The following is a 14,968-nucleotide window of genomic DNA, read 5'->3' on the forward strand; positions in this document are numbered from 1 at the left end:
GCTGCAGGTTCACTCATGGGTCATGCTGGTGTGAAAACCCATCCTGGGAAAGATCTAACCACGCTGGGAATTTACCTGGGATGGGATCTGACCAGCCACTTCCCAGTGCTGGAGGTTAAATTCCATTTACAGTCTCCAGCAGCTTTTTAAAATTTTCTGCTCCAAGATCCCAGTCAAATGTGTGCTTCATCAACCACACACACACACACAACATTTATTTCAGCATAAACCAGATGCTTTTCAGAATTTCTGAATGCAAACAGAACAAATTTATGTCATTTTTAAACACTGCCTTGAGATTATATTTTTTATGACCACAGTGGGAAGACCTTTCCAGGAAAGCCAGATTAGAGAGACACTGGGGCTATAAAAACAGTATTTTTTAAATAGCATATTATTAAGTTCCAGTTCTCATCTTTGCTATTACAATCTCTTCCACGAGGCAGTAATTCAAGATACCTTGGTGCAATGCTGTAAGGGATAAATTATTGTAATGGATCAGAACTGGTTAAATATGAATCTCCTCCATTAAAAAGAAAAAAAAAGCTTTCCCACCACGGATGAGACAACTAACAAGTCAGGATTGTAATGGAAATTACTTCCAAGTCTGCTAGACACAAACTTGGATCTATTTACACAGGCTGTGAATAGACAAGAGTTTATTTACAGATGGTTTCTCCCCAGCCCTGAAATGCATTTTGGGGGAAAAAGATATTAAAACAACATCAACAATCCAGCACTTAGAGCAATCCTACAATCAGCCATTGTGTGCCATGTGACAGACAAGAGAAATAAACCCCACAAACACTAAGAAAACACATCTCTGTTTAAAGCTTTCATGGTAGTCACAAAAAGCAAAGTGGGCAGGAGAATTTTGGAAAAGCCTTTAAATATTCTTCTGTAACCTAATAGTGAAGATAAATATTTGCTTAACCTCCACCTTCACCATCCAAAAAAGAGCCAATTACTCTAAAAGCTACCAAATGCCCCAAGAAGAATTTAAAGCATTAACCACAACCACCAAAAAGCATCTGAGGAAGAGGCAGATGTCCCACAATCAGAGAGGCTGCCTGGCTTAGACATCCCAAAAACAACTGTGCTGGAGACGCTGGTGACTCATTATTAGTGAAGGAGCAGAGAAACCACTTGAAGAGGTGAGGGGAAAATTCCATTTTAATTTAAGAGCCCTCTCTAGCAAACCCTTCCCGAGCTCTGCAACATAAAAACACTTGGCTATTCACTAATAAATGCATTTTATAAACACTTCCGACAGCCCCCAGCAAGCACAAGATGTGCCATCAGCACCGAGACTTACCAGGGGCTAAGAAAAATGAAAGTACAATGCTTATACGTTAAGTCCTTTCAAGAAAAAAAGGTTTACCTTACTTTTAAAATTACCATAACATCAATGACTTTAAAAAATAAGTTTGCTGTGCATATTTGTCATAAGAGGCAGTGCCATCTGATTCAGTATTCCCTTGATACAGTTCCTGTTGCAGGCCTTTACAAAAACAAAGAGCAAACCAATGACCTAGAAACAAATGCAGCCTCTCAAACTACTTTAAACTCATTAACTTTATACTTGTTTCGGACTCACAACAGCGCCTGAAACTCCTGCCAAAAGCTTTGATTGAAATTTGCCAGGCTGCAGGAGGAGAAAGTTTGGGTTTACTCCTTATCTGAAAGCGTTTCAGGAGTAGAAGGAGCACTTTTCATAAGCCAAAGAGTGGAGGAGGGGGGCAGAGGGCTGTGGTTTTTTTGTTTAAAGGGGATGGATGTGTTTACATGGCACGGAGCAGAGCCATGCATCCAACCCAGCTCCGGAACCGGAAGCTGGATGACATGTCAGCACAGCTCTCCACTAATTACCAGGATAATGAGAAGCAGAATATTTCTTTTTTCCACAAAGGGATGACACAAAAACACTTCCCTGCAACGCAACTAGTTATTTCTTGTCGTGCTGCCTGGTTATTTCTTGTCATGCTGCCCCGCACTGGGCAGGCACACACAAACAAAGCAGCTCAGGGTAGGCAGAGCTCCAGATTTATGACAGTTGAAATGTTCTTTTAAAGGATTTAGTGCTAGAATCCCTAGGAAAGGAGTTGACTGATCTGTGCACAGCACTGTAGGATTAAAAAAATTAAAAGAGGAAGGTAAATATGCATCATGAAAACTTTTAAAAATAACTCCCTGAGGTCATAAGTAACCATTTCAAAGGGGTGGTGGGAACAGGATCCATCCATAAAACTTCAATTTGAACATTAGCTAAGAGCCCTCCCCCAGCAGGAGCAATTACAGCTGCCTTTCATGTGGCACAGTAACACACCTTCCCTTGCACGCTTGGCTGTGTCAGGTCTATTTTAAACACACACAACAGCACTACAAAGGAAAACATCCCACAGCCTCCCTCCCCGTGCAGCTGAACACGCACATTGCCAAGCACAGGTTGAAAACTCCGAGGCTTTCTTTATAATTCACCCAGCCCTAAAAGCTGATGAGCATCCCTGAGGTGTGAGGAACATCCCTGAGGGATGAGGACAGGGCTCATGTGAGAAGAACACACCACTGGCCCGCACCTCCTGTCCCCCACGCCCGTGGTTCCGTTGATGTGAGCACCGGCGTGGAATTACAGAATCCCAGAATGGTTTGGCTTGGAAAGGACCTAAAAGATCACCCAGTTCCAGCTCCCTGCATGGACAGGGTCACTTTTTGTATGCACCATTCCAAGAGCATCTACTTGATGTGCTGCACTAACCTCGTGCTGCAGCTCCGCTCCAGCTTCTGAAGAGCTTTAATCTGCTCCTGCCTTTCACGGGCTATTATTAACCTCGGGGATAAAGTGGCACCCTTTTAATCAGGTGCTTTAACTGGATGTGTTCTGCAAACAGGTACGGCCAAGAGATATCCTCTGCCTCCTTGGGCAATAACGTGGGAACAACTGCCTGCGATATTCACCGATCAAACCTCCAAGAAGGGCAGCGGTAGGGGAGAACCTTCTCTGGTGCTGCAAGCGCAGAATCCCAGACTGGTTTGGGATGGAAGGAACCTTAAAGATCTCATTCGGCCAAACCCCTCGTCACGGGCAGGGACACCTTCCACTATCCCAGAGCGCTCCAAGCCCCGCGCAACCCGGCCTTGGACACTTCCAGGGATGGGACAGCCTCCCCGGGCACCCCGTGCCGGGGTCTCACCTCCCTCACAGGCAATCCTTTTCCACACAAGCGGGAATCCTCCGGCTTCGCCAGAGGCGGCCCCCCCGCCGCTCACCTTGTACACGTCGCCGTAGGTGCCGCTCCCCACCCGCTGGATCAGCTCGTAGTCCTGCTGCGGGTTCCGCCTCAGGATATCCCCGCTGGCCCGCGCCGCCGGCTCCATGTCCAGCGCCGCGTCCCCGCCGGCCCCGGGATGCTCCTACCGCGGCGGCCCCCGGCCCATGGCTCCTGCGGCGGCGACGGCGGCTCAGGGGGGCTCCGGGCGGCCCAGACAAAGGCGGGCGGGCGGCCGCGCCCTCCGCGGCTCCCGGGGCTCCTCGGGACAACCAGGAAGAGCCGCGGCGGGCGGGGAGCGAGGCCGGGCGGGGAGGGAGCTCCGGTGCCGCCGGCGCTGCGGCCCGTCCGCCGGGGCGGCCAGGCCGGGCCGGCTCCTACCTGCGCGCCGCAGCCCTTTGTCCCGCAGGGGAGGCAGGGAGAGAGGGAGGGGGAGCGCCGCCACCGCCGCCTCCTCCTCCTCCTTTTCCTCCTCCTCCTCCTCCTCCTCCTTCTCGTTCTCCTTCCGCGGCCGAGCCGGGCCGGGTTCGCTCGGCTCGGGACGGGCCGGGCCGGCAGCGCCGCCGCAGCGCCCCGGCGCGGCCAACGCGGGCCCCGCTCCGAGCCCGGCCCCGCTCCGAGCCCGGCCCCGCTCCGAGCCCGGCCCAGCCCCGCTTCAGGCTCGGCCCCGCTCCGCTCCTGCCCTGCCCCGCTCCGGGAACCGCCGCCGTGGGGCTGTTACAGGGCGCTGCCCGCCCCGCGGCCGGCGGCTGCCGCGGCCGGGGTTTATGGAATCCCAGAGTGATTCCATAAATCACTCACGAAGGGAGTTTAAATTCCGTCCCGTTCCATCCCCTGCCGCGGCAGGGACACCTTCCACTAGACCAGGTTGCTCCAAGCCCCGTCCAACCTGGCCTGGGAACACCAGGGATCCAGGGGCAGCCACAGCTGCTCTGTGCCAGGGCCTCACCCACACAGCCAAGAATTTCTTCCCAATATCCAACCTAAATCTTCCCTTTCCCAGTTTAAAGCCATTCCCTGTGCCCCTCCATCCCTTGTCCCCAGTCCCTCTCCAGCTCTCCTGGAGCCGCTTTAGCTCTGAGCTCTCCCCGGAGCCTTCTCCTCTCCAGGTGAGCACCCCCAGCTCTCCCAGCCTGGAGCAGAGGGGTTCCAGCCCTCGGAGCCTCTTTGTGCCTCTTCTGACCCTGTTCCAACAGGTCTTCACTGTGGAGGGAGAAGTGCAGGTATGGGCAGGGCTTTCAGCCTGTACCCCTTGGTTTGAGGCAGGAAGAAAGCCCCCAGTTTGGCTATACCACCTATATTATATATATATATATATCTTTCCATTTATATGCTTATACCAAACACCAGGCTGAGCTTTCCATCTTTCACACCAGAGGCTGGGATACTTCCCAAGAGACTCGAGAGGAGAAGGAAAAGGAGGAGGAAGACGAGGAGGATGTAGGACTGATCTGGATTGCAGCCTTGCAGCCACATCGAGTAATCCTTCTCATGGGCTAATCAGGTACCGTGGCATTTCGCTTTGTGGGTAACCAGTGCAATGAAAGTCACACCAGAATTACCTCAGACTTGTTGGGACTTATCTCCCAACGAGTTGGGAGTTATCTCCCTGGGCTCCCAAAATCAAAAAAAAAAGCTTCCGTGAACCTGCAAAGTGGAAAGCATTTATAGCTGCCTTTCCCAATTATTTTCAGCAAAGCAGCTGAAATTCTGGGCAAAGCTCACCCATGGTCTCTGAAATTAATGCTGAACACTTTAAGAAGCCCAAAGGTGGGGATTGGAAGTAGGGGAATGCTGGAATTTGCAGTAGCACTCGCTGCAAGGAGAATCATTAGGTCCTGAAAGGAGGTGTGATTTTCTAGGCGTAAAAACTACCACATACTCAGAGCAGGAAATATGTCTGCAGAAGTTAGGTAGAAAAAATTCAAATGGATGCCAGATGTAGGAATCTCTGGTGTCCAGGACTGGTTATTTCAGAACAGATTCTGCTGCTTTGGCAGCCACACAGCCCAGGCAGGCCCAATACAGTCTAATGACAATGTAGCCAGGCACTGATCCTGGCTTTAAAATGGAGCCCGGGCTTTGAACTTGGTCTTACATTTAGAAATCCCACATGTAGTACCTGACTGAGTGGTGTGGATTGCATAAGATTTTCCTTCAAACCACAGGCTCCATAGCAGACTTCATTAGGATCTGTGGTGCTTTAGGTTAAACTCAAAGGCATAGTGTGCAGACTCCTGGGAATTGCATAGTGGCCTTTGCATTTATTGGGATTTATTTAAGGGTTCGTTTGGGCTGCAAAATGTGACTTGCCCCACCTCCCAGAAACAGGAGAGCTCAGGGCTGCTCACTTAAAGAGATTCCCATTTCATTTCCCCTTGTACTCTCCAAGCCTTCTGCATCCTGTACATCATTTCCAACATAAATACCTAAGTTTTCCTGAACCCCCAGCAAATAAGAAACTATTTACCCTTTAGAGAGCTGTATTTCCTCAAGTGATTTTTAACAAAGCAATTACCTTTCCCCTCATAAATCAGCTTCCTGTGCTCCCGATAGGGAGCTGTTTGTGTCCTTCTTCTTTCCCCTTCCTCAGCTGATGCTTTTCACTCTGCTGACTTGCTGCTCCTGACAAGCACAGCAAGAAGGACATTTCCAGTGGCAGATGGTGCATTAAGACTTGGCCTCCTAGAACATCCTCTCAGATCTGCAATTCACTGCAAAAGCTGCTGTACTTGGTCCTTGCTGGGTTCAGTTTCACTTCCCACCTGGAGGTGCAGTTTCTCATCCCATCTTGCCAGTGGTGCAGAGCGAGTTCTCAGAGCCCATCTCGTGTTCTGAGCTTTAATCCACCTTTCCCAGCTGGGTCTCAGTGCTGGAAGCACACTTGGGAGGTGTCCATAGATAAAAGCAGCACTGGGACAGGATTATTGTTACCATTTCATGATTAGGAAAATGGAGGAAAATGAGGAAACTGCCTAAAATTGTGCCAAGAGAGGTTGAGGTTGTATATTGTGGAAAATTTCTTCAGGGAAAGGGTGGTCAGGCATTGTTTGCCTGGTGGAGACCATCCCTGGAGGGTGACAAGAGCAGTGTGAAGGTGGCACTTGGGGACATGAGTCCGTGATGACCACAGCCGTGCTGGGTTAAGGCTTGGGCTCAATGCTCTTAGAGGGCTTTTCCAACCTTAACGATTTAATTAACGATTCTAATGAGTTGTGCAGAGTTTCCAGTGCAAGACATGGACCCTGTGCCCTGCCAGGCCCATACTCCTGAGCACACACTGCCTTTTCCACCCCAGACCATGCTGCTTTTCTGGTCAAGCGTGTTCAGGAATGTGCTTTTATGCAGCATCTTCCATCTGAACAGGTCGCAGCCTTAAAAGGAATGTTAAGTGCTTTTACATAAGGCATTACGTGGGTTTGGAGAATGTGATCTGTTTGTGCTGTAGTCTGAGGAGGAAGAACAGCCATGGTTATTTTAACGAGACACCGAGGAGCACCAGGTAACAGTGGCTGCAGAGCTGTAAAAATTTCTAACTGAACAAGATAATAAAGGTGGTTTTAAAAGCAGTGAAAATACTTCAACCCTGGTGGGTTTTTTTGACTACTGAAATATGTTTAATGTTACACAGTCTAACAAACTCAGATGGAAGGCATTCATAACTCCTGCAGCACCTTCCCTATGATTTGAAATTTATTTTTTTTAAAGTTTGTGGTTTGTGTTTTTCAGGCTGGTTTTCCTCCCCAGTGGAACACACACTTGCTTCACCCACAGCCACAAGTGAAGGGCCTGCAGTGGAGCCATTCCCAGGCTTTCCATGGGCAGATTTCCACCCCTGAGTCCAGTTCAGGATGCTGAACCTCCTAAAGCTTCTTGGCATCCCTTTGGCAGCTTTCAGTGCTGTTCATGCTGCTTCACCTGCTCTGCTATCAGAATCCAGAATAAGAGGGATAGGAAGGCTTTTGTGAGATCCTGAATGGCTTCTTGCTGCTGGAATGGCCCTTTAGGGGATAATTGGCATGGCAGCAGATGTGGGCACATGATGACATGTACAAAAAATGCCTTGAAAAAAAAAAAAAGAGCAGAGAGAGAAGTCCTGGCAAGATGGATGGAGAGAACACAGCCAAGGACAAGAGAAGGAGAAGACATCCAGGCCTGTTGGATGTTTGTTGTGTCCAGCCTGGGAATTCACTTGCTCAAGGAAGCATCAGCCTGCCATAGACTGCGGATCTCTCCAGGGGTCGTGCTGAGATGCTGTGGGAATAGAGAAAAGACTAAAGGGAGAGAAAAGCCTTTTGTTCCTTGCAGGAGCAGGAGAACTGAACAAGACACAGCCCAGTCCTGTGTGCAAGGATTTGTTTTTCACGGAAGGAAGAGGGGCACTGTGGCTATACATTATATTTGTGTCACCCCGTTTACGTAGATGCATCTCAGGAGACTTTGCAGCTGATTGTGCTCTTTGCATTCAAAGGAAGGAAACCAGCTGGATGCCCTTCCCTCCCATGAGCACGCACAGAAGGGCAGAGGTGAGACCAGACAGCAACTGCTCAGCACAAGGATGCAGGAAAATGTGGCCATTTCCATGAAAAATAGCACTAAAAAGGGAAATTCAGAGCACTGCCTGGAAACCTGGCTGCTTCCCCTGTTTCCAGGTGCACCAACCTGGCTGGAACATTTTGCAAGTATCCTGCTGAATCATCCAGGCAGGTGGATTTGGTTGGTTCTGCCAAGAGGAGCTGGGAGCCTTTTTCTGGCTGAGGTGTATCTTCAGGGGGAAATCCTAGAAACAAACTTGGCACGCACGGATTTTGGCTTGGGCTCACTAAAGCCACGTTGCAAACAAAAAAGGAGGCTGGTGAGGAAGGATGTTTTCAATAGTGTCCATCTGCCTGTCAGTGCAGGAGAGAGGGGGCAAATGAAAAACAGGATCGGAAATAGATGGGAAGTTTGGCTTAGGAGAGATCCTCTGCCTTGCTGACCTTTAAATTGTGGAATCATGGAATTACCCTGAGGATCATCCAGCTCAACTTCTGGCCCTGCACAGACACCTCAAAAATCCCACCCTGTGCCTGAGAGTTCTCCTGGAGCTCTGGCAGCCTCGGGAACATGACCATTCCCTGGGGAGCCCCACCACATTCTGGGGAAAAAAACCTTTTCCTAATAAAGAGAAATAAAAGGATCACAGTCAGATGATCCACAGCCACCGAGGTAAAACCAAGCCTGGGCTGATGATTCTTTATCTCCATGTTTATTTTATTCTTAAGTAGCTCCTTTAGTTTATGGAGCATCTTCCAGAAGGAAGAACCTCCACACTAATTGATTAAACAAGTCATTTAATTAACTGCTGGAATTCTGTCACCTCCACAGTGAAATACCTCTGTGCAGCCCTAGTGTGCAGTCGTGTTTACAGAAGCAGCAAAGATAATTCCTCTGGCTGCAAAGCCCATGTAAATGTAGGCGGTCACAGCACAATTTGGGGTGAGAAATGGGAGCTGCAGGAATAGCAGGATTTCCTAAGCAACAAAGATCTGCTTCACTTAAAATATTTCAGGAAGGAAAAAAAAAGAAAACCAAACCAAACAACAGAAAGATGTTAGGAAGGTTTTAGCTTCAGGACTGAGGAAAAAGCTGATTCCGTTTTATCCCTTTTTGGTATTTCCAAGGAATTGAGGCCTCCTAACCCTAGAATAAGTGATGAGGAATCTCTGCCAGGCAGATACATCCCCCTGCAATGCTCTTCAGACACATTTGACATCTAGATCATTTTGACTTTCCCATGCAATTCAGTAGAAGCAGTGAAAGCGCAAAGCGCGAGAAGGCAGAAGTGATAATAAAAACTAAACGAACGCGACCCAGACCCTTGGATAACCACTGCAAGAACAGATCTGTCACCCAGGGGCTCAGGCAGCGCCTTGTCCAAGGAAAACTCGTGTGGATGGCAGCATTTTCCTCAGCAGCAAGTTCCTGCGAGCCCGTGGTGGCACCTGAGCAAGAGCAGAGACTTGGCAGCGTCCCTGTGGCACCTCTTACATAAGTGTTGCACAACGCGCCCGGGTTCTGTTTGCAAAGGGCTGGGGATATGAAAAGCAACTGGAAATGCTGCCTGGGTAAGTGGGACATCGAATCAAGGTAAATTATGAAACAGCTCCTGCCAGTGGAATGCAGCATGGATTTAAATCCAGGTTTTCTCCAAATTCTGGGGCCCTTTCTGCGCTGGGTCTCACAGTGTTGAACATCAGCTGTGCTCTCCCTCTGTCGGGTATTTTCTCTTTTTGCCTTTCCTCCATTTAGCATCATTTTTACTCAAGAATTCTTCCAGTCCATGACCATTCAGCACATCTGCTGTAAAATCAGCTCTTTGGGATCTGGCAACTTGGGCAGCAAGAATGTAAAGATACTTCCCAGGAAGGGCTGTTTGCAGCTGGGAAAATAAAGGAAAGATGAGTCGGTGGAGAGAAGGAATGGATGAAAATGAACAAATGCTGAGTCATTCTCTGGAAAAAAAGATCACCCCCCCCTGACTTGGGATCATAGGAAATAATGCAGGAAAAGGCCTTGGGAGTTCATGCAGACAATCCCAACAGCAGAGCACAGGATCAAAACCTCTCTGCTTCTCTTTGACTGGGATGCCACGTGCCATAATGGCAAGAGAAAAGGAGAAAATGCCAGTAAATGGGGCAGTACAAGCTTGACCTTAGCAGCATTTCTCAAAGGGAATGAGGAAAACAGGACCTGAGCCCATCTCAGTTTAATTAGACTTTCAAATTAACACGTTTCCTTTCCCATCCTCTATTTTTTCTCTCCCCTGTCCATTTCCCAGCTGCTTTTCTTTTAATCTCCTCTTTCAACCTATCTGAACCCCTCTAACAGTGTCCAGCATTAAGAAACCCCTCCTCACAACACCTGTCTCCTCTCTGCTGCATTGAAGCAGCAACAGGCACATGCAATCTCAGGGATTATTTATAAAAACCCTAATTGTGCTTCAGCACACCCGAGTGAGCTCCTCGTGGTCGTGGTGCCCGGCAGGGGTGGGCAGGATTCAGCTGTCTGCCACGTGAGAGAGCCAAAATTACATGTTTCCTTCTGATGCTGTAAACACAGGGAAGAGGCCAAGGGAGGCACTCACAGAGTGCTGGAGGAGGCACTCAGGAATTAAGTATCAGCATATCAATGGGAGCACAACAACACATGGCTTTGGTACACATCAGACGCCTGGAACTGAAAATTGCTTCGTTTTTGAGTGTTCTTCCTGCTGACAGGAGTGAAGAGCAGATCCTGCTGGCTCCTGTGAATCCAACAAAGCTGGATGGCCACTGGCTTTCCCTGAATGCTGTGGGCCAGAGTGCAGAAATGATCAGCACTTGCCCAAAATCTCCTCTTGCAGATACAATCTGGGGCTCAGTTCCCTTCCCATCCTGCCAGATTTTGTCCCTCTGGTGACTACCACATTTCCACAGTTTCATCAGCTGATCTTTGAGTGTTATTCCACGTGTCTTCCAAAGAGCACTGGCCTGTGGCTTCAGGGTCAGGTTGATTCCAGCAGCTTGTTGGCATCACAAGTGTGGGCAAGCAGTCGCTGAGGTCAAGAGTGTGCACTCCCATTGCCGGTCCACATGGAAGTGGGTGGGAGTGGGCAAGAGGGAGCCCAGAAAGCCAAACACAGCATGGGCTGCATGCCCAGCAGGGTGGGCAGGAGGTTGAGGGAGGGGATTATTCCCCTCTACTCTGCTTTTGTGACAGACCCCACCTGCAGTGCTGCCCCCAGCTCTGGGAACATGAGAAGGATGTGGAGCTGCTGGAGCAAGTCCAGAGGAGGCCATGGAAATGCTCTGAGGGCTGGAGCCCCTCTGCTCTGGAGCCAGCCTGGCAGAGCTGGGAGTGTTCACCTGGAGAAGGGAAGGCTCCAGGGAGAGCTCAGAGCCCCTTGCAGGGCCTAAAGGGGCTCCAGGAGAGCTGGAGAGGGACTGGGGACAAGGGATGGAGGGACAGGACACAGGGAATGGCTTCATCTGGGTTAGATGGGAGATTGGGAAGGAATCCTGGCTGTGAAGGTGGGGAGGCCCTGGCACAGGTGCCCAGAGCAGCTGTGGCTGCCCCTGGATCCCTGGCAGTGCCCAAGGCCAGGTTAGACAGGGCTTGGAGCAACCTGGGATAGGAAAAAGGAAAGGAAAAGAAGGAAAAGGAAAAGGAAAAGGAAAAGGAAAAGGAAAAGGAAAAGGAAAAGGAAAAGGAAAAGGAAAAGGAAAAGGAAAAGGAAAAGGAAAAGGAAAAGGAAAAGGAAAAAGGAAAGAAAAGAACCCCTGCCCATGACAGGGGGTGAAATGAAATGAGCTAAAGGGTCCCTTCCAACCCAGACCATTCTGGGATTCTACATTATCAACTGTGCACTAAAATCCTCCCCAGAGGTGTCCAAGTCCAGCCCTTACGCTGCGTCCGTTGTGCCACATCTGCATGTGCACACTGAGTGTCCCCTGCTGCCTGCACAGGCGGAACTGGGGCAGCAGGGCCTGGCTGACCCCAGCCCAGGGCAGGATCCCTGTGGTGATTCTGCAGCCCAGGCGTTCCCATGCACTCACCACACGTCCTGCTTGAGCCGGGTCCCCCCCCAGCCATGGCCCCTTGTGGGTGGGTGCCCACAGGGGTGCTCATGATGAGCCCAGGGTGCCCAGATGAGCCAGGCGCCCTGCCCTGGGGCGGATGTCTCCAGCGTGTAGGTGCCTCCAAGCGTATCCAGTGCCCCCAGGTTTGGACACTCCAGCCGTGGGTGCCCCAACGATCCCACTGCTCTGGCAGGAATACGCTGGATGTTGGAGCAGCCTGTCTGCTGAGCCCCCCATCCGTACCCCCCTGCATGGCCGCTGGTGGTGCCCCCCAGTTTGGATCCCCCAGGGCACGACCCCAGTGCCCTGGCAGGGCTGACCTGGGTGTCGGATCCTGCTGTCCGTGCTGAGCCGCCCGGCAATACCCCCGCGGGTGGGTATTCAGCACCCGCGGGGGTGCCGCTCGCCCCGCCCGCGGGGCCCCCCCGGCTGCGCGCACCCCGAGCAGCGGAGCCGGGGCCGGCCCCGCGGGTGCCGTGGGCGGGAGCCCCGGCGGGCCGGGCCGTGCCGGGCCGTGCCGCGGTGCCGCGCCGAGCGGCGGGCGGGGATGCTGCTGCCGCCGCCGCCGCCGCCGCCGGCTCCCCCGCCCGCCCCGCGCCGCCGCCGCAGCCCCGCCAGACGCAGCGCGGCTCGGAGCGCGCACGGAGCCTCCCGCAGCCGCCGCCATGGCCCGGAACCGCCGGGACAGGAGCAGCTGGGGTAGGGCGGCGGCGGCAGAACCGGGGGGGAGCGGGGGGAGCGCGGACAATGCCGGGCCTGAGGCGGCCGCGGGCCGCGCCGGGGCGGGGCTGCGGCGGGAGGACGCGGGCGGGGGGCTCGGCTGGCCCGGGCGGGGCGGGGGGCTGCCCGGGGCCGAGGGGACATACGGGTGTGTCAGGGACACCCCCGCGTTATCCCGGAGGGCTCTGGGGTCCGCCCGTCCCGTCCCGCCAGCGTGAGGGGGACCGGGGGTGCGGGATGGAGCGCCCCTCGTTCCGGGGCCTCCTGAGGCGAGGTGTCCCCGGCTTGGGCTGGTCACCGCCCTCGGCTTGGCTGCAGCGGGACCCCCTGACTCACCTGGGGCCAAACAGCCCCGGCAGCTCCCTGGGGAGCCTTTGGGCTGCCGCAGCTCTCCTCCGGCTTGCCCCGACACCCCTTACCCCGGCCCTGCTGTCCCCTCAGCCCCTCATGGGGGATGCCACCTCAGCCACAGCCCCACCTCACCCGGGAGCAGGGATCCCGCTCACTGCCCCTTCCGCAGGCAGAGCCACAAGGCCACCCTGTTGTCACCCCTCCAGAGGGTTTCCCCCGTTTCTGGAAGCTGTAGGATTTAGTTGTCGAGTCACCCTCCAGACAGGGCCCATTTTAAACCCATCCCCTCACAGCCCCCTGACCCCGGGGGAGCCGGGGCAGCAGTGCCAGGGAGCGGAGCGGGGACACAGGAGGAGGAAGTTCTGTGGTGTCTTCCTGCAAGGCTTCGGTTCCCTCCGGAGGCGCCTGGATCCTCCAGCAGCTGCCGCTTCCCCCTGGAGCCCAGGCTGGTCCCACAGGTGGGCTGCACCCAGCAAGGGGCTCCTCCACCTTCAGCCTGCCTGTGATGCGTCGCTTCACCCACTCCCACTGACACGCTGTTCCGTAGGAAATCAGATTTTATCCAGCCAGTTCCCGTTATTTGAGGAGAGTAATTTGCCGTTTCCTCCGGAGCCGTAATTCCATGTGAGCTCACTCACGGGTGCCGGCGGTATCCCGGCTCCTCAGGCAGAGCGGGTGAGCTAAGCTGTGATGTTTAGGTACACAAATTACATTCTAATTTGTGTAGATGAGCGTAGGATTTCCCATGGCCATGATTAACAGTTCGGAGGCATGCTGGAGGAAGCGTTGGGATAACGGAGTGGCTGATGCGGGGATGGGCTTTTTGGGATGGAGGGGGGGACAAAATGGGCGAGGCTCATTTTATCGGTGCCGTGTTTAGCTGTGACTTCATGAAGGCCCTCAGATCCTTGGGTAAACCTCAGGGAAAACTTGCCAGGGAATGTGGTGCCATTCTCAGCTTTGTCTCGCGGAGCGTGTGACAGACGTGGCAGCCCTGACTCCGTGCGTGCTGGGAATTGCACACACGTCCACACGCTGGTGCCTTCCCTGCACATCCTGAGAGCAGGAGGAGGGAACGCAAATGATGCCAGATGGAAGTGGAGAAAGCATCATCCTGGGAAGTACAGCCTGCATCCAGCAAGGGATTTAGGCACATTTCTCAGCCTGTGCTGCTGAGCCCCGCTCCTGGGAAATGTGATGTGTCACTGATGGGGTGAACTCTACCTGAGATTCTCTGCAAGAATCTGGAAGTGTCCATGGATCCAAGTGGATCTCTGTGGGATCAGCTGCCTTCTGCTGCCACCCGTCCACAGCTCAAAATCATTCCCTGTATCCCACAGACATTCACCTATTCCTAGAGGATTTCCTGGCTTTTTGCCAGGCTGGTTGACATTGTGAGTCAGAACTTAAGGGAGTGCAAGGCTTCCATTTTTTTACTAGGAAAGAAAAAGAAAAAACTGCCTTTAATAAATGTATGTATTCTACTTATACAACAAAACCTCATTGCCTTGAAAGCTGTGTTTACATCCAGTGACTGCAGCATTGTGTGGTGACATCAGTCCCTGGGGTGACTATTCCACTGCTACATTTTTCAGCTGGCAAAGGAGAAGGCTTGGGCTTTTCCTGAAACTAAGGCAGAAAGGAGAAAGTCCTTGCTTTGTTCTGAAAATGGGCTTATGGGTCATTAAAAATATTAACGCTATTTTGAAACGGATCAAACTTTGCCCTAATTACTCAGGCCTGGAAACAGGCAGCTGCTTAGTGTAACCCTCCTTTGTTTCATAAAAATAATTTGCTTTTTTAAAGCTCACAGAGCAAATTAGGATGAGTATGTGGGATTGCCCCTGGTCATAGCTGGGTCGCTGTCACATCCCTGGGAGCTCTGTAGGGGTGTGTGATGCATCCAAAGTAGGATTTAGCCTTGGGCTAAAGGTCAGCATCAGGTTATGCCTCATTTAAGGCTCTTCCTGAACGTGCCAAGCGATGCACAGACCTCACAACTGCTGCCAGCTGAATGGTTGAGACAGCTGC

General features: G+C 52.2%; 2 protein-coding genes and 1 long non-coding RNA gene across 4 annotated transcripts in view; 2 read left to right on the forward strand and 1 right to left on the reverse strand.

Moving 5' to 3' along the window:
• Positions 1-3,925, reverse strand: part of MAP4K5 (mitogen-activated protein kinase kinase kinase kinase 5) — a 62,222-nt gene extending 58,297 nt beyond the window's left edge. The window contains exon 1 of the mRNA XM_068194941.1: positions 3,268-3,925. Coding sequence (XP_068051042.1) covers positions 3,268-3,375 — 108 coding nt within the window. The 5' untranslated portion in view covers positions 3,376-3,925. The remainder of the gene's footprint in view (positions 1-3,267) is intronic.
• A 421-nt stretch (positions 3,926-4,346) lies between these two features.
• Positions 4,347-8,811, forward strand: LOC137476567 (uncharacterized). Its single transcript, XR_011000427.1, has 3 exons — positions 4,347-4,489; positions 4,617-4,770; positions 6,633-8,811. It is a non-coding gene; the product is annotated as an uncharacterized lncRNA (long non-coding RNA).
• A 3,521-nt stretch (positions 8,812-12,332) lies between these two features.
• Positions 12,333-14,968, forward strand: part of ATL1 (atlastin GTPase 1) — a 30,937-nt gene continuing 28,301 nt past the window's right edge. For both annotated transcript variants that reach the window (XM_068194914.1, XM_068194913.1), the window contains exon 1: positions 12,333-12,565. In XM_068194914.1, the coding sequence (XP_068051015.1) occupies positions 12,532-12,565 (34 nt within the window). In that variant the 5' untranslated portion in view covers positions 12,333-12,531. The remainder of the gene's footprint in view (positions 12,566-14,968) is intronic.

Source organism: Anomalospiza imberbis, chromosome 6 (assembly GCF_031753505.1).
Source record: "Anomalospiza imberbis isolate Cuckoo-Finch-1a 21T00152 chromosome 6, ASM3175350v1, whole genome shotgun sequence".
In the NCBI taxonomy this organism is placed as follows: Eukaryota; Metazoa; Chordata; class Aves; order Passeriformes; family Viduidae; genus Anomalospiza; species Anomalospiza imberbis.